This window comes from Triplophysa dalaica, chromosome 17 (genome assembly GCF_015846415.1).
Source record: "Triplophysa dalaica isolate WHDGS20190420 chromosome 17, ASM1584641v1, whole genome shotgun sequence".
Lineage (NCBI taxonomy): Eukaryota > Metazoa > Chordata > Actinopteri > Cypriniformes > Nemacheilidae > Triplophysa > Triplophysa dalaica.
Genome location: NC_079558.1, coordinates 4,500,585 through 4,524,743, shown reverse-complemented (window position 1 = coordinate 4,524,743; position 24,159 = coordinate 4,500,585). Strand labels below are relative to the sequence as shown.

General features: G+C 37.1%; 3 protein-coding genes across 6 annotated transcripts in view; 1 reads left to right on the top strand and 2 right to left on the bottom strand.

Moving 5' to 3' along the window:
* vti1a (vesicle transport through interaction with t-SNAREs 1A) overlaps window positions 1–10,709 on the bottom strand; it is a 111,547-nt gene extending 100,838 nt beyond the window's left edge. For 3 of the 4 annotated variants that reach the window (XM_056771023.1, XM_056771021.1, XM_056771024.1), the window contains exons 1-3: window positions 10,504–10,709; window positions 5,031–5,089; window positions 3,768–3,878 (exon numbers count right to left, since the gene is read on the bottom strand). In XM_056771023.1, coding sequence (XP_056627001.1) covers window positions 3,768–3,878; window positions 5,031–5,089; window positions 10,504–10,597 — 264 coding nt within the window. In that variant the 5' untranslated portion in view covers window positions 10,598–10,709. The remainder of the gene's footprint in view (window positions 1–3,767; window positions 3,879–5,030; window positions 5,090–10,503) is intronic. The other variant, XM_056771022.1, reaches the window with a different exon arrangement.
* Window positions 10,710–10,723: 14 nt separating this feature from the next.
* zdhhc6 (zinc finger DHHC-type palmitoyltransferase 6) lies at window positions 10,724–15,060 on the top strand. Its single transcript, XM_056771019.1, has 11 exons — window positions 10,724–10,930; window positions 11,253–11,794; window positions 11,902–11,993; window positions 12,088–12,247; window positions 12,753–12,914; window positions 13,015–13,068; window positions 13,400–13,567; window positions 13,659–13,700; window positions 13,787–13,932; window positions 14,065–14,111; window positions 14,197–15,060. The coding sequence occupies exons 2-11, from the start codon at window positions 11,528–11,530 to the stop codon at window positions 14,295–14,297; spliced, it is 1,239 nt and encodes a 412-aa protein (XP_056626997.1). The 5' UTR covers window positions 10,724–10,930; window positions 11,253–11,527; the 3' UTR covers window positions 14,298–15,060.
* Window positions 15,061–15,073: 13 nt separating this feature from the next.
* acsl5 (acyl-CoA synthetase long chain family member 5) lies at window positions 15,074–22,855 on the bottom strand. Its single transcript, XM_056771018.1, has 20 exons — window positions 22,700–22,855; window positions 22,275–22,383; window positions 20,832–20,896; window positions 20,643–20,744; window positions 20,411–20,510; window positions 19,082–19,260; window positions 18,944–18,976; window positions 18,794–18,845; window positions 17,944–18,017; window positions 17,779–17,856; window positions 17,535–17,669; window positions 17,262–17,396; window positions 17,006–17,101; window positions 16,594–16,666; window positions 16,421–16,509; window positions 16,231–16,347; window positions 15,958–16,101; window positions 15,759–15,860; window positions 15,553–15,624; window positions 15,074–15,322 (listed from the first exon to the last, which is right to left on the bottom strand). Exons 1-20 carry the CDS (start codon window positions 22,853–22,855, stop codon window positions 15,188–15,190), a joined length of 2,046 nt encoding a protein of 681 aa, XP_056626996.1. The 3' UTR covers window positions 15,074–15,187.
* Window positions 22,856–24,159: the final 1,304 nt, after the last annotated feature.

Here is a 24,159-nt window from a genome sequence, read left to right as displayed (position 1 = left end):
ATACAATGATTAACAAATCCATCATATATGATCATAGAATGACTCGTTACCCTAAAATGAAAATCGCTGTTATAAGAACAACCTTATTCCTATTTAATCCTACATGAAGTTCACTTTATTTTTTTATTGTACTATATGAAAAATATTTTCAACATTAACAGCACACTTTAAATTATCCAGTCAACTTAATTGTTAGTTGAGAATCAGCCAAATGATGATAAAGATGTTTTGTGGTATTATAAGCAAGTCAACATATTTAAGAGGTTGAGAGGTAAAAGCGTCTGCCAAATGACTAAAAAATATTTCACAAATGTATTTTACACCGCCCTTCATTCGTCTTTCTGTGTAGAACAAGCTGAATTGTCTGCATGTGTTACTTGCTGTCAAAAAGGGCAAACACCATCAACATCACCAGGACATGTAGTGTGTCAACGACTTCCTCAATATAAATAAGTCTAAAGAAGCCATTGTGATCCGAGCCGATGGTCTATCTATATCCATGAAAGCGCATTTATTTGAGTAACAATTGCCTATAAGCAGTGAGGAGCAGCGTCTGTTGGACAATAGCTTAAGCAATGTCTCCATCTGTTGTTCACTAAGGGAAATGTGTCACTCAGTGGGGTTTATGTATGATCGTATACATCTAACAACTCAACAAAACTTCTGAGTTGAAGTCCCCATTTTAAAGAATCAATCGCTTTTTAATACAAAATAGATATTCAACAATACAGAAAAAGACCCCCCAAAAATGAGAGATTGAGATATGTCATGAAGAACCAAGAACAAATTAAAACATTTCATGAAACATACCCTTAATTATTTCATTTATTTGATCTAAAACTGTTTTTAATATGAATTTAATAACGAAATGGGGACCCTGCTGACCTCAACAAAGTGACAAAGTGGTCCATTTTGTCAACTTGTGTCCTCACACAAAGGTCAAAGATAAACTTTGCCAGTTTTTTTTGAAGAAGTACTGTCTGTTTACCCAAATGGTTTCACTGAAATATTGCACTCTTTTGCAAATCAAAGACGTTGCTAAAAGGCATGTCTGTCTGGTCCCTGACTTCAACCACATCCCAATCAAACACAAAAAAAATCTGCTTTTCTTGTTTAGAGAGCATGTGCTCTTTTTTAATTTCTTACGCGTTCTCGCCTTTTTGCTAATACAAGGCCTCCTTGGGGGTCTTCGGCTTTAAGACCCGATGCCCCCATTATCAAAATGAAGCCATCATGAAGGGAGCATACCTTCAGGATGTCCTTCTGATTTCTGCCTACTTTCTACTGAAAAATGGCAGGGTTAAAGGGTCGGCTGGTCCCCGTCTGCTGCTGAACAGGAGGCTTAGTCTGGCGAGTAGGATGGAGTGAAGACTTCAAACCGTGGGTGAGCGGGTGAGTGTGAGTGGGGGTAAAGAGACAGAAGCTCCAGGGAGGCCAGAGGAGGAGAAGGGCAGGACGAGGCCTTGATTTCCCGTGGAAGCACAACAAAGCCTGCGCTTTTTTAGAGAAGGCAGCGATGGCCCCTCTCGCTGACACCTCTTAGAAGTGTGCGTGTGTGCTCACGTTGCGTGGCGGAGAGGATAAGCCATCTCTGCTAAAGCATTTGGCACTTCTGAGAAGCCAGCTGAATCTCCCGGCTTTAGGACAAGTTTCTGGGGTTTGCTATCACTGAAGGCTTCGGCGGGATCTGTTCTTCAAATGCACGTAAACTCAAAGCTCGGAGGAGAAACAGTTTTCAATCAGAACAATTACTAGCTCACCCTAAATCAAAGCTGAGAGCGTGTGGTCCCGTCTGACAAAGAGAAACAGAGCTGGTTTTGTTTTAGTTTTTTTTTCTCCGTTTTCATTTTAAATAATATTATTATTCATTGTTTTTTAAAATCTTTATTTGGATACCTAAAAGACCTTGACGTTCTTTTTTGGAAAGTAATAAACTATCAAAGTGATGTCACCCATAACCAACATCTTTTGCATCTAAGGCTTAGTTTGCATTAAAATACACAGTGAGGTCTAAAGGGTTCAGTCCACTATAAAAAATATTAATTTAACTTTAATTTATTTATAATTTAATTTGTTATTCTCAAGCTTTGCAAATCCAATGATCCATGTTTAAATGTTTTTTGAAGAATTTTCTAATGATTTTGTATTTGCTTAAAGAAACCAAGGAAATGTAATCTAAAGAGTTTAACATGGTAAATATAAAACAAAATTGTGAACAATCTAAAAAATGTATTATTCATTTTGCATTATGCCATTTCCTAAGTTTTATCAAAATATAGTTCTGTTTTTAGTTTCATAGTATTTTACTGATATTTTAAATTATAGCTTTTTATTATATGCTTTTGTTGTTTTATTATTTATTTATTTTTTATATTGCTATATAAAATTCATTTTATCTTAGTCTTTATTTATTATTGTCAGTTTCAGTTTGATGCAAACATTTTATTTTTTATTTAGTTCAAGTTTTCCAATAATTTTTAGGCCAACATTTTATTAGGTTTCGATGAACAGAAATGTTTTCAAAGTTTAAGTCTTAGTAAACTAAAATAACTTGCTCTCTCTGAATCTAGAATATTAATCGTATTAATCAGTCATTAAAAATATGATATACTCTATTCCTATTTCATTCCATCCTTTTGCATAATACATTTCGTATCAAACCGTCTATTTGTTTTAAGTCTTTGACAATTCTTAAATTGTCCATCTTTAAATACATTTTTGAACGTTTGATTTTGTTAAGGGGGATATAGACTGTGACTTTTAAACCCCACAGTATATGAAGAGAAAGAGGTGAACGGCAGAGGAATGTAGCCATGAAGGCTTTCACAGCGGGTGTTAAATGCATGATAATTAAGCACAGCAACAGTCAAGCAGGAGAAGCTAAAGATTAATCATCGGCCAATTAAATGCCCACCGTGAGGAACGTAAGGCCTCTCCGAGACGAAAGATCTCCACTGTGATCTGAGCTATCCGCACAGCAGCACAACATCAGATCATTGCCAAAAGATCCTTTAAAAAAAAAAAATCCTAATTTATATCTTCTTTTCTGGAATCTTTGTGGATGCCGTAGCCATCTGGTAATTGATATCAAGAGCACCTTGCATTAGGTGCAGGGTTTGAAAGCAGGGACTTCAGACGAAGAGAATTTACTACGTGCTGAGACTTCCTATGGCAGAGAATGGATTGGATTGCAAAAAATATGATTCTTATTTCTACAGAGGTGTATATGACCTACCAACGTGTTATTCAAATACATCGAAGTTCACAGAATGCTGTATAAACCTGGTGTCAAAAACTCAACACAAAGACCAGGCTGAAATCATCTAGCAACACCAAAGTTTGTATCGCGTTTTGCTTGTTTTCTCTTAACCGCAATAGTAGGCGAATGTGACCACCTCAGAGAAAACTGAATAGGCCCATTACTATAAAAGCAGGGAGGCAGTAAAACAAGGTGATGTAAAACCACCAAAGGAAAATATTGGCTTCAGAGGAAAAGCATCTCATTAAGTTTTGATGTGTGTGGGGAGGATTCTTCATAGGCAGGTAAGAGTAATGAATAACTAAACAAGGACAGTACAGGCCCACACTCCATGGTCCAAGTGGTAGTTTCAATAACACGCTCTGAATTAACCACAGTGGAAATGTGAAGGACCTTCTGTGTTCTTAAAGTTTTGTTGGTAGTGCGTGCGTACGTGCTTACAAAAGAAACTATTCACGCAAAAAACATCAGTTAAACATGATGCTTTAAGAGTGATTTATATACTCACAAAATCTTTCTCAAGTTTTTCCATCTCTTGCTTGTAGCTCTTCAGACGGCTGTTGAACATGCCTCTGCTCTGAATGGGGATCTCTCGAACCTCCAGATCCATCTGCTCCAGCTAAAAACATCAATTATGTTTAAAGAAGACAAACAGACCACCAAGCAGTGTCAGATATTACACTTTTTATACTGTTTTTTTCTAAGTATAAGAACATTCACATTCTTTGCACGATCAGAAATCAGAGTAAATTTTCATTTTTGGGTGAAACATCCTTTACAGTAATGTATAAAAAGTCAACATCACTTAATTTTTCAAACACAAAAAAATCAAGATAGAAGGGATACTCATAAATACCCATCATACCCATAAATTAATTAATTTCTGTCATGAATTACTCCCCCCAGGTTGTTCCAAACCTGTATACATTTCTTTGTTCTCTTAAATTGTTAAATGTTCACTTAAAATGTTTGCAACTGACATTTCTGGGAATTTTCATTGACCACCATAGAAGAAAAAATTAAAAAGGTTGCTTCATAAATTCTTCAAAATATGTCATTTGATGTTCAACAGAACAAAAAATGATATATTTTTTTTCTTCTATGATAGTCAATGATGTCCCAGAAATGTTAGTTGCTAACATTTTTCCAAATATCTCCTTTTGTGTTCATCAGAACAAATAAATATAAACAGGTTTGGAACAACTTGAGGGTAATTGATTTTTATTTTGGGGGGGGTTATCATGTTAATTCATCAACATTTTAAAACTCTGAATGCGTTTTAACCAGGGAACAAAAACAATTAAACTGTCTATCCAGTTTATTGTTATGTACATGGGAGTACATTACACAGAGTCACTGATTCAGTTAGTCATGTCAGGAGGTGTCGCATCATTAAAACCTCCAGCACGGTTCAGGTCTGACAGCTGCGACGCGTGTCCGTGTCAAACCCCTGCGCACAAAAGGGCCCTGCTGATTTACACTGTCCAATCAAATTGACACGACGGGACAATTTACACGCGACACGCGTCCCTTCTTTCGACACCTGCCACGGCGTCTTCCCCCAATAATGCGGCGGAATGTGTCTTGCCGTGTCACTTAAAAGCGCATTATGTGGATGTGATCACACCGTTAGCACTGAGCAGCCTTCAGCCAGATGAAGAGTGTCTCGTGTCAACAGCGACATTGCAGGTGTTGTTTATGCAGGGGGGAAATTTCTCCAAATTCATTATTTAGAAAACGAGCGAGTGGAAATTACTGATCAAAGACCCACCAACTCTCTGACTTCTTCAAGCTGTTTGTCGACATTTAGAACCAGCTGTGTCTTCTCCTCTGAAAGGCAAAAAGAAGAAAACATATTGATCAGCGGATGGAGGAGCTGTGCTTCATGACAACAGCCCAACTCCCCCGCAACAGCGAGGGAGCAAATAAAAAACAAGGCTGCATTTGAAGATATATTTACACAGTCTCGACGCACAAAGATCCATATTTGATGCGTCTTATTTTTCCACGTGTAAACGCCTTTGTTAGTTCGCGATGGAGCGCCGAGACGCCTCTTGGCAACTCAAAACAGGAGAGAGATGTCAGCTTCGCCAAACTCTGCCACCCACTCGGAACAAGTACAATGAGTTTGTGCTGCGTTTCATCCGTTGGTAGAAGACAGGCCACGGTAGAGAGTTTGACCACTTGTAAATTTCATGCATCACCTTTGGAAACAGTGAACTAGTTTTTGCGAACGTTTTTAAACCATATTTTTCAATAGTCAGAATTGTCACATCCATAAAGCCGGTCAATATTTCTCATAAATGTGCAAATTAAGTTAAAAATAAAATAACTATTTTGCATCTCAAGAGCCATTGCTTTTGGGTTCTGCACGATTTACAAAGAATGATTTTTTCAAAATTAAAAATACGCATCATTTTTTGACACATCCATAACAATTGAATTTTTCTCTATTTGAAAACAGATTACTAGACATAGACAATATCAGGAGTCTATCAACATGGGTTTAGTAAAATATAAACAAGTTATTCATTATATCGGTAAAAAATACATTCTATGAGATTACATTTTTCACATTTTGCCTGAAAATGTCACATCCAGAGTGTTGGAATTAACATTGTATGTGAGATTTGCCATGAGAGGCTGTGATTTTATAAATGTTGTTACTGTAGGCCAAAAACACACTTCAAGGAAATTATTTTGGCTGTTTACAATTGCCAACAATTAAAGATTTTTCATCCACAAATCTTACTTAATTCTCAATTTAATGTTGGAGCTACATATTTTATAATGTATAAAAACATTTTAGGGGCATACAATTTAATTGAAACATACTGTAAGTGAGTGACATTCTCAAAATCTGTTGCAATCTGTATCATACCCATTAATACAATGTAAAATATGTGGTGCATATTGGCACAGATTTACAGCCAACACTACCTATTCATAATACTGTATGAATTCTAAACTGAAAGAAGAATGCTAAAAATAAATACACCAAAGACCAACATCCCTATACATCCACTGATCAAATAAAACCAGTGGAGCACATCAAACCATGTCAACCGATAGCACGAATCATTAAGCAACAACATCAACAGATATCAAACCGGGAAGCTGTCAATAAACTGCAAACTAAAGTGAACTTCTGTTTTGCCCTTTGGCTTTCCAACGTCTTTTGGTGGTCATCAATTCATTTTTAAAATCTGTGTGCAACCACACAGCCCACACAGTGTAAACAGCCAGGGGCGATTCTCTACAAGGTGAGCAAACAGTGGGGCCTCTATTCACACCCGACATAGGCAGGCTGAAATAAATATATATGTATGTCTCCCTCACTATTGCAGGTGCATGGGGCACCACCACAAGGTCAGATGTTCTTTGGGCAAACCGACGCTCTGAGAAAAGTTGGACTCTTAGATGCCTCTTTGCATCTCTGCTAAATTTTTCATTGTGTGTGATTGACAGACAGTTCTCTTTGTGCAAATCTACCTCACAAAGCGCAACACACACATTCATGTTTAATGGAGCAAGGCCTTGCATTATGGTTAAATTCATATTTTAAACTACAAGTTTTGCGCTTTTCAACAAAACAAAACATCTTAATACAGTCGGTTTGGTCCAAGAAATGGCCGAGGGCGTTTTGGCTGTCCACTGGTTTTTATCAATGCTTCTACATATGTGACACTCTACAATGCTGCGAAGAGAACAATATAAGCCCCTTTGTTGATGCTATTGTCAACGGTCAAAAACAAATTTGTGTACCTTGCTTGGAAGGAAAAACATTTCTTTATGGGCATAATTGAGATTTTAATTCGAGAGAAGAACTCCACTGGCAAAAGTGAGGAAAGCTTGGCTATCACTAATGAGAATGCTTTGCTTATTGCTTTGTTCATATTCAGTGGATTTATTTAAATACATTTAGCAGCTGGTGGTGGGCCGGTCTGATGACACGCTGTTTGTTTCTGCCAAGCTCTAAAGAAGCAATTTAAGCTTTAACAATTCAACACATTGCACATTTCAATTCTTTTGATTACGCTTAAATAATGCAAAGAAAAGGCAATCCCATACAGCGATTGTTTGACTGCGCTTACCCAAGCAAGCATATGCCCTGAAAGACTAAATAAATGATTAATCTTCTTCACCTTTTGTCCACACGCAACAAATGCAATAGGTCAATTCATCAGGTTATTGTAAGACTAGACCTCTGCAGTTTAATACTGATTGAAAGCAATAATTTAGACTGAAAGTAACTGTGCTGTATGAAAGTCACCTTTCATTGAAGTGTCTTTCATTTGCAATCCAGGAAATTCACAGCATGATCCTGTATCATATTAGTTTTATTTGGTTACGCATATCATAAAGACTGTTATTTATTTTTCCTGAACCACAACTACTATTTCTAAGAACTATTCACAATATACTTAATTTAATATAAAATAAAATTATAAAATCATTTTAAAGTTTTCTTGCATTTCCACACTTGTCCTTCCTGAACAGCTTGAAAGACAAAATTATTATTGCAAAAAAGTAAAAGGCTAATGAGAGTAGTACTAAAACAGGATACAACTTTCGAGGACAGTGTAAAAGAAACATGTTTATCCTTAAAAAAAAGCCAGTCAGCATTCGGACATGTCTTCATACAAAGTGTAAAATAAGCCCTTTATCTATTTTAGCTTATTGTTGATTTATATTTTTTTTATCTGTTACCACCTACCAACGCAATACTAAAGGGATACTTGAGCCAAAAATGAAATCAAACTTTCTTGAAAAATTCGTATACATTTTATTTCTTTTGATGAAAACAGAGAAAGAATGTCAGTAACCAAACAGATCTTATCCCCCATTACTACCATAAATACTATGGGATCTAATGGCATTCTTCCAAATATATTTATCTGTGTTCAGCAGAACCAAGAAATTAATACAGGTTTAGAACAACCTATAGAGTAAATGATGACAGCATTTTCATTTACAGGCGAACTGTCGCTTTAATAAAAATTATTATACGTGAATAAATGTAAAATAGAAATTAGAAAATGATTCAGTCTCAACTCAAATAGCAATAATAAATGATGTACTATAAAAATATTGTTGGCTAAATTACATTTAGAAACTTTATTTATCTAAACAAAACTAGAAAAACTGAAATGATTTTGCATATGAGAGAAAGTTCTGACAACCCCATTGGAAATCATTTATATACACAGGGGCCGAACAGTTATCATATTTTCTGTGAAAAATCAAGCTATTTTGGGATCTCTGAACATTTTCTAATCAATCCAATATCACACAGATCTGTTGCTATGGCAACACATTGGCATCTCACACTGTGGTTTTATTAACTATAGTGGCTTACTAATGAAGATGTATGTTATTACATACAGTTATGAGCCCATGAGGCTGCCTTTGTTTTGACATCCTGACATAAACAGTCCTTCGTCAAAGCATTTGTGCTTGGTTTATTGAGAAAACATACACTGTATATACAGGGTTGGACAGAATAATATTATGAACACTCATTATTATAGTGCAGACTACTTTAAAAAGAGAACATTTTATTAGCAGTTATTTCTCTATTTCTCTACAGTACTTGTTCACATAAACCACCCATATCCCCATGCCTGTCCAAGTAACCAACCTTGTGCCATTTGAGAGCACGTGACAGGAAGTAAGGGTGCAAGACCAAGTGCAGTCCCCTTTACGCACACTTTGGAGTACCGTGCCCTTTACGTACACTTTGGAGTGGAATTCAAGGCTAAGCGTATCCCATCATGAATCTTGTTATGGATAGTGTTGCACATTTTGTTGGTGAAAACTCCAGAAACAGGCATGTATTTTGTCAAATGTTTGCAACTGCTTTTCGTCTTAATTAGAAACAAGACATTAAAGGGGTCATATGGTGCGAACACATTTTGTGTATTTGGTGTGTTATAAGTTGCCCATGCATGTAATAGAAACATAAAACTGCTAAAATTATAGTGTCGGAACAAAAGATGCATTCTATCTACAAGCGAATGCTCACTCAGACCTGCCTAAAACATCCTTGTGTAACCACAGCCCACAAAACCACGTTGGTCCGTGGGAAGGGCAAATGTAAACGCAAGTAAGGTGTGCATACCTGTCAGTACAATAGGCCCTTTTCACATGACGTCACGCATCTTCTGTTCTGCCGCGAAGCAGTGTAGTGTTAATTCCTCTAGCGCCTCAGAATGGACTTTACTAAGTCACTAGCACAGCTGCCACAAATACGGCTAGATGATGTACAACATAAATAGGATTTAGTGGTATCGCGATAAATTATCGTGCATCCCTACGTCATTGTGAAAAGGGCCTATTGCAACCAGATGTTACAAATATGGTAAGAGGCCTAACATTCCCGTCACACGCTTGCAGTATTTGACCAATTACTACGCACTGGTTAACTGGCTAATCATAGCACACCTCACTTTTCAGAGCGATGAACTTGTAAAAATCTGTGTGTTTCAGAATGGCGGGGCAAAAGGAGATACAAACATGCACGGTATGTGGAAAATACTGCATTTTTTTACCTAAAATCATGTATACACATTGCATTATATCCAAAACAAATGATGATATTTGTTTTAGCCGTGTCATTCAACCCCTTTAATTACAATTTCCCACTTGTGTGTACCATCGAACTAGAAATACTACATGCACACTTGGGATATTGACACCCGATAGAACACTTAGGCTAAATACAGGAAATGCATCACGTAAGCATCATGTAAGCAGTCAAGTGCTCAAATGTGGTATTTGGACAAAGCCATTATTGTATCCAACCCCATATATTTACCAAAATCTCAAGATTGTTGTAATTGTCAATTTGTGTTTATATGTAGCGTATTCAAAACAGAATGGCTAGATGATTTTACTCATTGGCTTGATAACTTATTTTAACAAGCTCCATTTTTTTGAACCATTGCCTTTTTGTAGTATTATATGCCATAAATACATAATTTAACTCTTGCTTGGTTAACAACCAACCAGCAAACTCTACAACACAGAGCATGACATCCAAGAGCCATGTCCCCTATATCCTCCAATAGTATCCGAATCCTCAGACATCATCTGACACCTGACTCTCATGAAAGCATAGCCCGTTTGACAACTGACACCTTTTATATAAAATAAATCAACAAGACAGCACCAAAAAATGATCGAGAAAATAAGTAATGTTTTCCTTCTAAAATAACAGTATGCCTGATTTGTCAGTCACTTACCAGCGGCTAATTTGGGTATCCTTCCGATTTTGTTGGTTATTTCCGCCGTAAGGGTCCCAAAATCCTGCTCGTACGTCTCAAAATCCGAAGACATCGTTGTATTTTATTTCCCAAAGATTAAAACAAGGATAAACTGGCCTGCGCTACACTGTTGCTTGTATGTGCTTATTTTGACGCCGACGTCACTTCCGGGTGTGTCACTGCAACTCCGTCTCGGCATTTTTCTTTAAACGGTTCCGGGGTGTCGTGGTTCGCCTTAGCTTTATATTTTCTTTCTGAACAGCGTTTTGTTATTTTAAAAAAGGAAATTTAAATCAAAGATTATCGGTTACATTAAACACCGTGTTTGTTTATTCATATTTTGTGTAACTGTCCATTTCAATAGGGTTTTTTTTGGTCGCTGGAGAAGAAACAAGGAAGTGTCGAGGTAACGTTGTGGTAAAATTCCATTGAGATTATTAACACAATATGTACATTGATCATAAATACATATAGATCTGCAGTTAGGATAAAAGGTCGTTACATTATTGCATTAATGCCTCTGTTAGCAACCAGTAGATTTTTTATTAAGATCTAAAATAGCAGCAGCGAGATGTCAAAAATACAAGACTTGTGGTCTGAAAATACAAATGATTACAACTACAATTTTCTTCCAAAGTACTAATAATGTACGACCGTAATAATAACAATACAACAACCGTCATAACTTTATTTTTTAAATTTGATATGTTCCCCTGTCTTTTCTGTAGATGGTGGTCTTGACTTCAGCCGGTGGATAGAGCGAAAAGAGGATTAGTACGGAAGGATGCAACACGCTGACCGAGTCTTCAGCTCGAGAAAACGGCTGGCCCCTGTCACCGGTGACGTAGCTGATTGTTGGATGTTTCCGAGGAGACCAAAAAGATGCCCCCTGACCTCTTTGCGTTTAACAGGAAACACTGAACAAAAACAAAGCGCCTGACTACCTCTGTTCATCTTTTCACATTAGGGAATTTAAAGAGATTGGAAATAATTGAACAGAACAATGAATATTTTATCTGCTATAATCGTGTTTGAGAACCTCCATGAGGTGAAGAGACTCTGTCACTGGGGTCCCATCATCGCTCTGACTGTCATTGGCGTGTGCTCGTCCATGGCTGTTTTGGACTCGATCATCTGGTGCTGGCCACTGGACACCACTGGAGGAAGCATCAATTTCATCATGCTTATTAACTGGACTGTCCTCATTCTTTACAACTACTTTAATGCCATGTTTGTGGGCCCCGGCTACATCCCTCTGGAGTGGAAACCAGTAAGGATAGCAGATACTCTGTCTGATGTTTTGAGAAGATTATGCAAAGATTTTCATGCATGCGTTACATTTGTCATATGACGTATGTTGTTTGTATTTTCTACCAGGAGACCCAACAAGACACGATGTACTTACAGTTCTGTAGATTGTGCCAAGGTTATAAAGCCCCCAGGTCACATCACTGTCGCAAGTGTAACAGGTAGATTTGACTGAATGCCGAACATTTAAAAAGCTGAAGTGTGTAAACTCTAGCAGTGCCTTTCTTATTTCCTTTTTTTTCTTCCTTTTCTCAGGTGTGTGATGAAGATGGATCATCATTGTCCATGGATTAACAACTGCTGTGGACATTTGAATCATGCATACTTCACCAGCTTTCTCCTGCTCGCTCCGCTGGGATGCACACATGCTGCCTTCATCTTTGTCATGACCATGTACACTCAGCTGTATGATCGGGTATGACTTTTCTGTTATTCACTAATTCCATATTAGCAAGTATTGCATAGAATATGAAGGACTTCATGCATTTAAAGGGACAGTTCACCCAAAAATGAAAATTCTGTCATCATTTACTCACCCTCAAGTTGTTGCAAATCTGTATAAATTTCTTTGTTCTGTTGAACACAAAATAATATATTTTGAAGAATGTAGAAAAGCAAAAAGTTTTGAGGCACTTTTGACAACCATTGTAATTTTTCCTACTATGGTAGTTAATGGTGACCAAGAATCATTGTTTGGTACAAACGTTCTTCCAAATATCATTTTCTGTGTTCATCAGAACAATTTTTTTTATTCAGATTTGGAACAACTCGAGGGCGAGTAAATGAAGACAGAATTTTTATTTTGGGGTAAACCGTTCACTTCAACAATGAATGTTTGTGTAATACTAATTTTTGTCCAATAAAACTGTATAGACAGTATCTTATTTGTGTCGATGGTTTGGCTCATTTTCTTGTCTTAGATCTCTTTTGGATGGAGCTCAGTGAAGATTGACATGAGTGCTGCTCGGCACGTCCATCATCCCATAATGCCTTTCAGCATTGCAGCATTTGCATCCACTCTCTTCGCATTAGGACTAGCACTTGGTACCACTATTGCTGTCGGTATGCTGTTCTTTATTCAGGTGGGACAACAAGTTAAATTAAGTCTCATTTTGCTTGTAAAGTTGTTTGCGTTAAATATTGTCACGGTGGTATATAATCATTTCCCATTTTGTTTTATAGATGAAGGTGATTCTCCGAAACAAAACCTCAATCGAAGTGTGGATTGAGGAGAAAGTAAGTGAATTTCTAGCATGCTTATTGGCTGCATGAGGTGATCTAATCTGTTATCACCCAATCCAATACATGGCAACAGTACTCATTATTCTTAAATGTTGAAATTAACATCAAATAAATACATTGACGTACAGTGCACTGCAAGACGTGTCAATTTTTAAAAAGCATTTCATGTCAGGTCCCCAAAGGCACTTGTATAAAACATGTCATGTCAAAGTTGTGTGATTAAAATAATGACCGTGAGTGTAACTGACTTAAAGCATGAGTCGCATGTCTGTCTGTCCCGTAAGTTTTATTAATGACATTAAACCAACACTAACTGTTTACCCAGGCCAAAGACAGAATCCAATACTATCAAACCGGTGAAGAGTTCATCTTCCCCTATGACCTGGGTAGCCGATTGGAGAATTTCAAGCAGGTGTTCACCTGGTCTGGAACCCCAGTGGGAGATGGGATTGAATGGCCTGTGCATGAGAAGTGTAACCAGTACACTTTAACTGTATGTGCTTAACATAATGTTGTTACTTTTTTCTTTTGATAATTATATAGGTGATATATTGTAGTGGTATTTTTGTTTCCTTTTCCTTAAGATTGAGCAACTGAACCAAAAACAGGATAAGCGTCAACGAAGTGTGAGTATTGATGTAATTGCTTTTTTTAACAGCAGAGGGGGGTATTTGGTAAAGAAGTGATAAAATGACAAATGTCCTGTTTGCAGGTTGAATACAGAGTAGTGGAGGAATACAATGGGGCTTGTTGTCCTTTGGGAAAAGGACTGAATACATTCTTTAGGACTCCGTGTACAGAAGAGCCCAGAATCAAACTGACAAAGGGAGAGACCATCTTAGCTACAAGAGGAACAAAGTGAGAAACATTCTCATTATTCTGATAACATTTTTTCTTTTAGTGACCTGCTGTTAAACCAGCTGTTCATATTCAGTGTTTAACTGTGATGTCATGATCGTGGTATGTAAGTGTGCTGTTGTTCATGAACAGGTGGTGGATGTATGGAGACAAATTATTGAAGGAGGAGCAGGCGAAAGGTAAATGTTGTGGAATGTGTTGACAGAAAGCTTTTGTTTTACACAAAGCTTTTGTGTCAAATTATTTCTCTCTTCCCTCTTCTAGCTGGAGTTCGTGTTAGAGGATGGTTTCCACGGCGATGTGTCGAAAAGTGTCACTATGACTCTGCAAATAATTCGACAGGTGAAGAAAAGAAAGAACAGTGATACAGAATTGTTAAATTTCCGTTTGAACGGACGACCTCATGTTACAGACATGTTTAAGAAGCAGTGATGCAAATTTTTAATCAGATTTTTCTTTAAAATGGTTCACCAGCACAAAGTTTTACTTGCAAATCAACAGATTCTGGCACCCCGAAGTTAATTTGTGTCATCTCCAAAGAACAGGTGCCACAGAAATAGACACAAGAGAAAGAAATGTGAATATAAAATTATGATTGGACGTATGGTATCAGATTATCAAGATGTTTACTTGAATTTTTTTCTTAATTCTTGGCATACCCTTGGCCCACCCTCTCTCGCTCTCTTTGATGCCTACAGTGATTATGCAATGTCTTTTTCCAGTTGTAACAAAGTCTTAGTCATGCAAATTGTCTTTATAGTAGAAATAACTATTTTATTTTTGATTACGTTTTTGTAAAACTTAAGTCAACCTTGCTGAAGTTTTCCAAAACAAATACACCACGCTCTGTACAGTTATTTTGTACATTTAATTTCGTTTTTATTTAAAATGGAAAGTAACTACAAATTTGTTTCCAATCCACAAATCCTCCCTCTGTGCTTCATATATGAAAATATAATTACATAAAACATGTTGAAGTATTAATGTTTTTAGCATTCCTCCTATGAAAAAAAATAAACAACCTTTGATAATCAAAAGACCTTTACAGACTGTTTGTGCATTTGTTTTATAATCACATATCCAGATATAGAAAATATAGATACATAAAATAAAGATATAGAAAAACAAGTATCAGTAGCATAAATATGTAAAACAGTGTCATACTGCAGGGTATCTTGGAAGTTATGTGCGTTAAGTGAACTCTATGAAGAGTGAAACTATACACAAAAACCTGAAGCTATCTTTTTTTAGTGCATTACATATTACCGTAAAGACCGTCTATCTGAAGTTTGAAGTATTTAGAGAGATCAGCCCTTTTGGCTTTCAGTGTTGGAGTGAGGAGACCGTTTTCTATAGAGAACATCTCTGGATGAAGGTGCAGCTCTTTTACCTTTGAAAATATAAAAGGAAAAAACTTCATAAGCATTTTTTATTTTATGAAACAATGCATGACGACAACTGTAATCTTAGACAAATCCTATTGTACATTTAAATGCACTTAACTTTATGTAAATTTCCAGGCAATGTGATCTAATACCTGTTGTATTTGTGGCAGTAAAAAATAGTATGTTTAAATAGTCAGTAGCTAAAAAAAGCCAAAAGTATAAAAGAAGTGCATACTTGTTCAAAGGACTTCAGCCCTGCTTCACGTCCCAGCTTGACGAGGTCAGAAATGATGGCTTTCTTAACGTCCTGCAAAGTTTTAAAAGATATATTACTGAGTTGCATTTACATCTATGTGCATAAGTAAAACAAGTACATTTGTGCCATGGCTGTACTTAAGTCTTGCTTGTACACAATTTTGAAGCCAGAATATATCCACACACCTGATTTTTACACAGCTCCGCTAGTGAACCTTTCACTCCCAGCTTTTCCGCGAAACCAGGTAACACCTCAGGATCTGGCACCACTATGGCCACCAAACAGGACTGAACAGAGATATACACAAGAAAACTTCAGTTTCAAAGATTTAAGAAAAATTAATATAAAAAAAATAATGGGTTTACTTTGACAGGTTTAGACTACCTGTAAACTGTCACCATGCACAAATATTTGTGCAACGGGAGCACTGCGAATGTAAACGTTTTCGATCTTTTCCGGTGCAATGTATTCGCCTTGGGCCAGTTTAAAGATATTCTTCTTTCTGTCAATAATCTTCAAGACTCCACTCTGGTAACGTAACCACACAATATGTACTCTAAAATATGTTAAAGCAACATATATTTATACAGAATGTATACGATGGATAGAACGGGTTTATGAACTTGTTCCTTTTTTCCTGTAAAAGAGTATTCTCACCGTCAACCATTTGCCAATATCTCCAGTGTGCAGCCAACCATCTTTGTCCAGAGCCTCTGCTGTCCTCTCCGGGTCATTGAGGTATCCACGAAACACATTTTTTCCTTTTACGCAAACCTGAAACAAAACAGCAAAGCTATGAGAGGTTACAATGACATATTTTAATGTTTGTAAAATGACGTGTCATTACCTCGCCTTCGCCGTTGGATGCAAAGTAATTCATTTCCTCGACATCAACAAGTTTCACAGTATTACATGGAATAGGAATTCCAACATGTCCTGAATTCAAAGGAGTTCTGGGGTCATTTATTGAGGTTATGCAATAAGAAAAGCGGGTTATTATTATCGGTCACAGGAACCCACCAGTGGTCCAGTCACCAGGCATGGAGAAAGAACAGGCAGCGGTGCATTCTGTCTGGCCATATGCCTCGAAAATCTGGAAAGCAGGTTAACAAAAATCTATGGCCACTGTGACACCAGATCAATACATAGTCATGTGAACAAGGACATAAAAAATCTTTGGAATGAAGAATAGCATGAGGGTGAATAAATAATAACATCTTTTTTTGTGTATACAATCACTTTCCATCCATCCATCCATTTTCTACCGCTTATCCGAAGTACCTCGGGTCACGGGGATACAATCACTTTAACAACAGAAAATCAGGGACTTTTTCTGAAAGACTTTTATATTCAACATTACTGAAATCTGAACATGGACCTCTCAGGATACAGCGTATAGAATTGGGAGTGGACTGGGCGGAAGGTTTCATACCTGACACCCGAGTGATGCCCTGAGGAAACGGAGCACAGAAGGAGAGATGGGTGCCGCCCCGGTCACCATCACTCTCACACGGCCTCCCAGAGACGCCTGTTAAACACAATTCAGAACCTTCTAGAACCATTCATCATAGGAACGCATAGTTTTTCAGCAAATGTAGTTATTGCGAAACCACACGCTCTACTTTCAAGAGAAATACTGAAAGCCAGTGCCACATTAGGAGACCCTGCATGTATTCTGTTAGCGGTACCTGCACTTTTTTAAAGATGAGTTTGTCCCATATGCTGTCGTTTCTGATGATCCCCTGCTTCACCTCGGCATCTTTCCTCTCGATGGCAAAGTTCAGAATAGATTTCTTGAGCGGTGTCATGGCTTCACTCTGGATCTGTGCAGACAATAGTAATGCAGTGAAAGACTTGAGTAAACACAAAATGAAGAAATTATATTATGTGTGGTTATGGTTTATCTCAGTAGTTTATCATTATTATGATATGTTCAATATAAGCATGCAAATTTGACAAACCTTATCATAAATACGATTCAGAAGACGTGGGACCACTGGAAATACGGTGGGTTGTAGTGCTTTCATGTCATCTGGGAGAAGTGTGATATTACCTTGAAAGAAGCCAACTCTTCCTCCAGCACCATATAACACTGTCTAATACATATCCATTAAACACAAAGAGCTTAATATTAATGTTCTTCAACTATGTGACATTAATGGCTATAAAGATCTTGATCAGAATTGATAATGTAGGCATCCTCACCTGTACCACCCTCTCAAACATGTGAGCCAGCGGCAGGAACGAGATGGACACGTCAGATGTAACCGGGATGAAAACGCTCTGAAGAAACATGGGATTGCCATTCAACACTGAAACTTACTCCATAGAGGATTTGGAAAAATCATTTTTCACAGTGAAGTACTGTACCTCAAAAACCTTAACCACACCAGCTGCGTCTGAAACCACATTCTCGTGGGTAAGCATGGCTCCCTTTGGATCACCTGAAAGCATTCTGGTATTAGAGCTCATGCACATTTCGCACTGCCCCAAAACACCAGAGGTGGCAAAACAATTTAAAGGCATAGTCATCCAAAAATTCTTTCATCATCTAGTCAACCGCATGTCATTCAAAATCTGTATGACTTTGTTTCCTGTGCAGAACACAAAGGAAGATATTGTCAAGAACGTTGGTAACCAAACATCACTGGCCCCAGTTTGACTTATGCATTTCGCAGATGCTTTTATCCAAAGCGACTTCTATTGCATTGAATTATACATTTGTTTCTGACTATGCCCAATCCCCTTAGATCGAACCCATGACCTTGGCATTTCTGGTGCCATGCTCTCACCACTGAGCCACAGGAAAGCTACTTCCATTGTATTGACACAAAATTGACATTTCTCAAAATATCTTATGTGTTGCACAGAAACCTATCAAGTTTTGAATGTCAAGAGGGTGAGTAAATGATTACTGAACTTTTAGATTAAGGTGAACTGTCTCTTTAACAGCTAAAAATGTGTGCCATATAGAACTGGGTTCCACAGACACGGCTTAGTTTAAGACAGGACTATAAATTGAATTAAGATATTTCTGTAACTTTTATAAAAATACCTCAGAAGAATACATTACTGGTATGCATCTCTAGACAAAACAATGACACTGATATATTTTAAGATATTTCTGAGTAAATTATATCCAGTTAAGACTTTTTTTTTAGTCTGGGACTAGCCTTAGGCCTATAGTGTCATTTAGTAATACAGGTTGCATTATGCTTACCAGTGGTTCCACTTGTGAAGCAAATAATGCTTAAGTCTTCTGGTTTTGGTGGCTAAAAAAACAAATCACACTTATTTTCTAATACACTGAGATCAATACTAAATGCTAAGAAAATAAATTATGCATTTTAAAATTAATCTCATTACTTACAACTGGCTTCTGATGGTTGTTTTTTCCCAAGGCCTAAAAACATTGTTATTTTAAATACTGATACAAGATGCCAACATGTTTCATACTTTTGTTTTTGTTTTATTATTTACAGTTGCACTGAGAGAGCGGTCAAAGTACCTCTACATCTTTCAGGGACAGAACATTCACTTCAATCTTCGAGCCTCTCTCAGTTAATGCAGCATCAAAAGGGTCCATGAGGATGATGGTTTTCAGCACAGGCGTGAGGTTTTTCTCACTGTTAGCCAACAGGATTTCTGCCTTATCTTGCTTATCACACAGCACTGTGGATATATTTGCTGCAGAGATGTGTAAATAGATACAAAGCACTTCAAAACAAGATCCAATCAGAGCATTGTCAATCTGATGGGATTAAATACTGAAAATAATTGCAAAGTAAATATTTACATGCACACGTCCATTTTTGAAATGTTTGTTTAGAAAACTATTTGAGTTGTTCAAGGAATATTATCTTGTCGTTTTAAACCTGTATGGCTTTCTTCTGCAGATATTTTGAAGAATGTTTGTAACCGAACGACGGCAGTATCCATTGACTTGCATTAGTTCTTTCTGTATACAATAGAAGTGAGTTTGGTTACTAGGACTCTTCAAAACATCTTTTGTGTTCTGCAGAAGATAGAAAGTCACGCAGTTTCAAATTGACAAGAGGGTGAGTAAATAATGATAGAATTTGCATTTTTGGGAGAACTATCCCTTTGTTTTTACATTGGGATGTTTGTTTTTCTTAAGTCTCTACTTCAATGTTTTCTGTAAAGCCGCTTTGCAAGCATGCAAAATTGTAATAAAATAGAAAAAAAAAGGTTGAATTAAATATAAAATTCAATTTGGCATTTTTAATTCTTCAAAGTGGAATAAGCAAAAGTAAAAAAAAAAAAACTTTAAATATTACTTGAATCATTGTTTACAATACAAAGGACACAGTAAACAAAGGACATCTATACATACAAGATACAAACATTTTATAACATCATTAAAAAACAGCAGTGGGTATAAAAGACCTTCTAAAAAGCTCTGTAGAACACTGGGGTATTTCCAAACTACCACTAAATGAGCTCTTAAATCCATTAAAAATACTATGTAGTGGATGATCTCCATAAAACACAATCACTTTAAGTTTTGCTCTAGTTCTCTTTTAACGATAATCTCCAATGAATCATGATTTAAGTCTATGACCGAACCAGCCCTCCTAATTAATTTATTAATCCTATTTTTAAATAAGGTTTTTAAAAAATATAAGGTCCATGTATGAAGGCAAGCAAACCATAATTGCTATGAACTGATGGTAGAGGTGACAAGTTCACCGGGGCCACTAAAACAATAAAGTGATTTTATTGTGTGAATTACACAAGGATTATAAATCAGCAGGTGTTATGGCTAAAGCTGCTCTGAAGAACACCTCTAATGAAGCAAGAAAGCAGTTCTCATTACCTCTATTAATGATGAACACAAGAGCTTCAGGTCCCAGGGTGTCGTAAAGAGGCACAGCCACCATGGAATAAGTATAGCAAGCCAGCTCAGAGATAATCCACTGAATGGAGAAGAAAAGAGGAGCTGGCATCATGCACGTTTGACTAGTTGTTTTTGGTTTATGTTAAGATTGTGTGTATTGTCTTGTGATAAATGTATACGTTTTGATTGGCTATTATGGCCATTAGATCACCTCTGGTCTGTTTTGGGCAAAGATGCCAATGAACGATTCTTGCGATGGTTTTAGGCCACTGTGGATGAGTCCAGATCCCAAGTTTTCAGCTCTGTCTGAAACCTGAAACAATGATGAGAATAATGACTTCTATCGTTGTTCTTCATGAGGATTTGAGTTCAATAATCTGTTTGTAGCTGGTCCAAATACCTGTTTGTATTTAAGCCACTGATAAGGTTGCCCCTTCTTTCTGTACCCCAGACAGGACCCATTTCCTGCATAAAGGAGATTAAATGTAATATATGTATGGAAATCATGTCAGAGCCACCAGAGAGGGACAAATAGGTGAACAAACATATAAGTATTACAAATGGATCTCAGTGTATATATGTGACCCTGGACCACAAAACCTGTGGCTTTGCGAAATTGAGATTTATACATCATCTGAAAGCTGAAAGATATTTGAAAATCTGGAATCGGAGGGTGCCATTAAAGTTGTCGATCAGAGGAACTGTAGCAGGCGGTAAGAAACAGGTTTGTCTAAACGCTCTCTATCGGAGTTACCCGGGTAATGACGTTATGGAGAGTAGATGAACCCGAAAACAGAAATGATAAACTCTACAACACTTTTGTTTTTGCCCCAATTTTTCATGAGCTCAACTCAAAGATCTAAGACTTTTAGTATGTACAAAAGGCCTCTTTCTCCCAAATGTTGTTCACAAATCTGTCTAAATCGGTGTTAGTGAGCACATCTCATTTGCTTAAATAATCGATACAGGTGTGATCAGGTGTGATCTTGGAGGTGAAGATGCTGGATGTGGAGGTCCCGGGCTGGTGTGGTTACATGTGGTCTGCGGTTGTGAGGCTGGTTGGATGTATTGCCAAATTCTCTGAAATGCCTTTGGAGAGGGTTTATGGTAGAGACATGAACATTCAATTCAATTCAAGGACAACCGCTCTGGTGGACATTCCTGCAGTCAGCATGCCAATCGCACGCTCCCTCAAAAGTTGCGCCATCAGTGGCATTGTGCTGTGTAATAAAACTGCACATTTTAGAGTGGCCTTTTATTGTGGCCAGCCTAAGGCACACTTGTGCAATAATCGTGCTGTGTAATCAGCATCTTGATATGCCACACCTGTAAAGTGGATGGATTATCTCGGCAAAGGAGAAGCGCTCACTAACACAGATTTAGACAGATTTGTGAACAATATTTGAGAGAAAGAGGCCTTTTGTGTACATAGAAAAAGTCTTAGATCTTTGAGTTAAGCTCATGAAAAATGGGGGCTAAAACAAAAGTGTTGCCTTTATAATTTTGGTCAGTGTAGATACCAAAATATAGTGAATAATTTCCAAAGAGCTGACAGCAGCGTCTGATGTTTCCGTCATTTTTGTTATCCATTTTGCTGCATCCACTCACAAAAATTGAAAAAGTTTTGATATGTTTACAGTAGGGAATTTACAAAATATGACTTATCTTTACTTAATGTCCTAATGAATTTTGGGATAAAAGAAAAATATATAATTTTGCCCCATACAATGTATTGTTGGCTATCACTACAAATGTGCCTGTGCTACTTATGACTGGTTTTGTTGTTCAGGGTCTCATATAAATATTCAGTGATGTTATCAATTTTGACCTTATGACCTCTCACCTGAGACACGTAGCCCTCTCTGGAAAACCTCATATAGAGTTTTGGCATCCTCGTGTAAGTATGACATCAAGTTATCATCTTTCATGAGTGCTGCTTTTCTAGCCCCACCCTGTAAACATGCCAGAAATATTAAAACACAGGTCCACTGATTTCTTCTTTTTTTGAAAAAGTATTGTAATTTATGAAACAAAAAATGAATACTTCAATTGAAGGGCAATAAAAAGATGAAAATAAGTAATCTTAAGGTGGTCAGTCAATTCTTTATAGCTCCACGTGTCATGAATCAGATATAACAACATAATGAACATGGATGCTATTGCCTTAGAATTTTCAATCATATGTGTTAATTCTTTGTATTCTACATAAAAAACTGCATCAGACGTTGACTTGTCAATGCTTTCACAACGCTAATGAAAGACACTTACCGCTATGCCAATGCTCTGCTGGTTGAGGTCTGAAGGTGGACGCAGTGGTTTGGGCCTAGTGTTCAAATGCAACAGAGCGATAGCTGCAAGACTAAACAGGAAGACCAGCCCAGAAGTAGACAGGGGGGTAAAAAGGAACTCACACAAGAACTCCATGTCGCAGAGGATGTTGTGGAGCTATGGAGAGAATTAAAAGTATGCAACAATTATAAAAGTGAAGTAAGTGAAGAAGTTCAAGGTCTCTCTCATTAGTCCGGTGGCTGTTTTGAAACTTAGATGATTAGAAGATATCCAAAGGTATTGACGAGGTGTGCAAAGGTGTTAAAGACAATGAATGGCGTATGAACTTTGGAGGGGGCCAAAGGTAAGAATGCACAGGTCTGATAAAAGGGTAAAGAGCACAATATAGTAAATTTTATAAAAAAACTACTCCATTGTTGATGGTAACCTGACAATTATGTTTTAGACATTTTTTTGAAGAATATTTTTAACTGGCCCCCATTCACCTGCGCTGGTTTTGTGTCCATACAAAAGAAGTGAATGGGTGCCAGCACTGTTCAGTTACCAACATTCTTCATTATGTGTTTCGCAAAACAAAGAAAGTCATACAGGACTGAAATGACAAAAGGGTAAGTAAATGAAAAGTATTTTCATTTTTTGAGTGAACTGTCCCTTTAAGCAGCCAATTTATGAAAACTGAACATATCGACGCTGTTTTACTGAAATCTTGAATGTCCAAATTCACTGTTTTTCAGGAAATGGAAGAATAACTTTTCCGAAGATTAAATAATGTGTTGTCAAACTTTTTATTGGTTAGATATTTGCAGAACCCAGTGACAAACATAAAGGGTGACTAATATCAATGATTTATGGCAAAAAATGAAATATGGAGATATGATGTTTACAGAAGGAAAGCAGCAACATTCATGACAAACTTCATCATTCAACGAATATCATTCAAACTTTGTGATTTAAAACTGTCTGCAAATTGACAAAATCATCAATGAACTATTCAACTAACTACCAACCATTATGTTATGCAATGCATTTATATATAAATCTGTATATTTATTACATCAAATAAAGAGTATTTTACCTGGTTAACCTGCAGGAGTCTGTTGTGTCCTTGATGGGGCTGAAAAGATCCTAATGTTCCGTGCACAGTTGTGCTAAGCACACAGGAAGACTGAGGAAAGCATGGTCTCCGACCCAATAAAACACCTCATATCACACAACACATGAGTGACCTTTGAACCAATTGCTGCTATCTGTTCCTTGATAATGCGAATGACTGTGGACAAAATCAAAGCTAAATCATGTGCAGCAAATGTGAGCTGTGCAAGCATCACAAGAGTTTAATGCCACTTGCATCTCTTGAGCAAAAAAAGACCTGTGGGAAATTAAACACAGTGGACTTTAACATTTGTCTTTGCTGGTCAGTGTGACATTGAAATGTGCAC

Coding starts and splice junctions, on each gene's coding strand:
- zdhhc6 (XM_056771019.1), top strand. CDS start 11,528: ATGAATATTTTATCTGCTATAATCGTGTTTGAGAACCTCCATGAGGTG. Junction 13,568..13,658: donor GTAACCAGTACACTTTAACT/GTATGTGCTTAA, acceptor CTTTTCCTTAAG/ATTGAGCAACTGAACCAAAA. Junction 13,933..14,064: donor TTAGCTACAAGAGGAACAAA/GTGAGAAACATT, acceptor GTTCATGAACAG/GTGGTGGATGTATGGAGACA.
- acsl5 (XM_056771018.1), bottom strand. CDS start 22,855: ATGGAGTTCTTGTGTGAGTTCCTTTTTACCCCCCTGTCTACTTCTGGG. Junction 17,670..17,778: donor TGTTTGAGAGGGTGGTACAG/GTGAGGATGCCT, acceptor GATATGTATTAG/ACAGTGTTATATGGTGCTGG. Junction 15,861..15,957: donor TGCATGGTGACAGTTTACAG/GTAGTCTAAACC, acceptor ATCTCTGTTCAG/TCCTGTTTGGTGGCCATAGT.